The following is a 1,559-nucleotide window of genomic DNA, read 5'->3' on the forward strand; positions in this document are numbered from 1 at the left end:
GTTGTCAATAGATTTGAACTAGATTGTGTGAAGCGTGGATATTTTATTTCATCACTTGGAGAATAAAAGTGGCGGGGCATTGTTCCGGTGAGACTGAAGAAGGAATGCACCCTGACTGAAATTGAATTGTTTTAATGTTTTTGTATATAAAGTTATTTGCATTTAATAAATGGTAAAAATGGATGACTTTTGTATTTTTCTTTTGATTCTATAAATTAAATTTTTCCTGTGTGCAATGCTGGATTTGTGCTCTGCTCTTTTTTAAACAACATCCCTGTGTCAAACGTCCACCATGTTCAATAGTCAATAACGCCCCCTGCTGGTGGAGAGCTTCTTATCTGTGTTCATTACATGTGTTTGAGGAGATTTCTAGTTTATCTAGTAAAACTATAGTGAACTGACATGTCTCAGTAATAAACACTGATGCTGTGAGTCAAAACAGTTGGACGTTACTTGTTTAACCAGTTATTTCTAAATGGACAAAAACAGATCAAAGATACCATCATCTGCACAGTTTTCAAAATGTAAATGTTTACATGAAAATGTGCCAAAGCAAACATACTTTTATTTTGACATAAACAGGACGTCAACAGACCAAGTAAAAACATTTGAAGTGACAGTTTTTTTTTGTGTCTTTACATTGTTTTCACTACATTCATCCAAAAAACTCAAATTCAGCAAATCTCTGTTTCTTTCGCTGTTTGTTTTTGACACGACTGCAACAGAAAAGTCAACAAGTCAAATTCAAACAGATATTTTACCTGCCTGGATGTGTCATTTATGGAAGAACTGAGAGGTAAGATTTGTCTGTTTTGTGAGGTTTTAGTTTGTATGTTGTTCTGACGTTTTTCCTCTCAGGGCTTCTGTAGATATTGGATGATGCTGTAAAACATAAGTGTACGACTGACTGTTGAGCAGTGGATTCAATATTCAGTCAAACTCCTGTTAAAATTACGAACATAAAATACCATTGTAAATACTAAAATGTAAAAACAAATGTAGTAAAGACAAGTTCAACAGTTTTCCATCTTCTTCATTCAGGCGTCTCTGTTCTCAGTGATCTGTAAGACACAGAAAATACTGCCTCACCGAAATGTTTTTACAGAATAACTACATTGAGGCTAAAAATAACGCGCTTCTGTCTTAATATCATTTTAAGTTCAAGTTTTGGTCCACATTTTAACTTCTCTGCCTTCCCTGTTCTCTTTCGTTCTTGATGTTGAGATGATTAATCAGATTTCGACCAACTGATTTGGTTGTCGTACCTATTGGATGGAAGAATACATGGCCTCCTCATCTGTTGGAGGTGGATCTGTAGGAGCAGCAGGAACTTCTGTCACAGCTTCTGTTTTGGAAACAAACACAATTGTTTAATGTCTGTTGATAGAAATGTTCATGATGGAAACCAAAAATATGAAAATGATCACAGGCAGCTCAGATGCAAGGTAAATCAGACTCTCGGATCTGACCAAGTTTAGGCAAAACAACAACAGAGAGAGAGAGAGAGAGAGAGAGAGAGAGAGAGAGAGAGAGAGAGAGAGAGAGAGAGAGAGAGAGAG

The 1,559-nt window shown here is 36.0% G+C and overlaps 1 protein-coding gene and 1 long non-coding RNA gene across 2 annotated transcripts in view; one reads left to right on the forward strand and one right to left on the reverse strand.

The window, feature by feature from the left end:
- The window catches only part of LOC147819715 (uncharacterized), a 1,539-nt gene extending 1,517 nt beyond the window's left edge, over positions 1 to 22 (forward strand). The window contains exon 4 of the mRNA XM_087171886.1: positions 12 to 22. Within this exon, the coding sequence (XP_087028012.1) occupies positions 12 to 22 (11 nt within the window). The remainder of the gene's footprint in view (positions 1 to 11) is intronic.
- Positions 23 to 548: 526 nt separating this feature from the next.
- On the reverse strand, positions 549 to 1,346 carry LOC147819716 (uncharacterized). The gene is made up of 2 exons (XR_015436687.1): positions 1,266 to 1,346; positions 549 to 1,061 (listed from the first exon to the last, which is right to left on the reverse strand). It is a non-coding gene; the product is annotated as an uncharacterized LOC147819716 (long non-coding RNA).
- Between the last annotated feature and the right edge of the window lie 213 nt (positions 1,347 to 1,559).

The sequence above is a fragment of the Seriola lalandi genome, unplaced genomic scaffold, assembly GCF_002814215.2.
Source record: "Seriola lalandi dorsalis isolate HSWRI2012SDOR001 ecotype SW California unplaced genomic scaffold, Sedor1 jcf7180002050128, whole genome shotgun sequence".
In the NCBI taxonomy this organism is placed as follows: domain Eukaryota; kingdom Metazoa; phylum Chordata; class Actinopteri; order Carangiformes; family Carangidae; genus Seriola; species Seriola lalandi.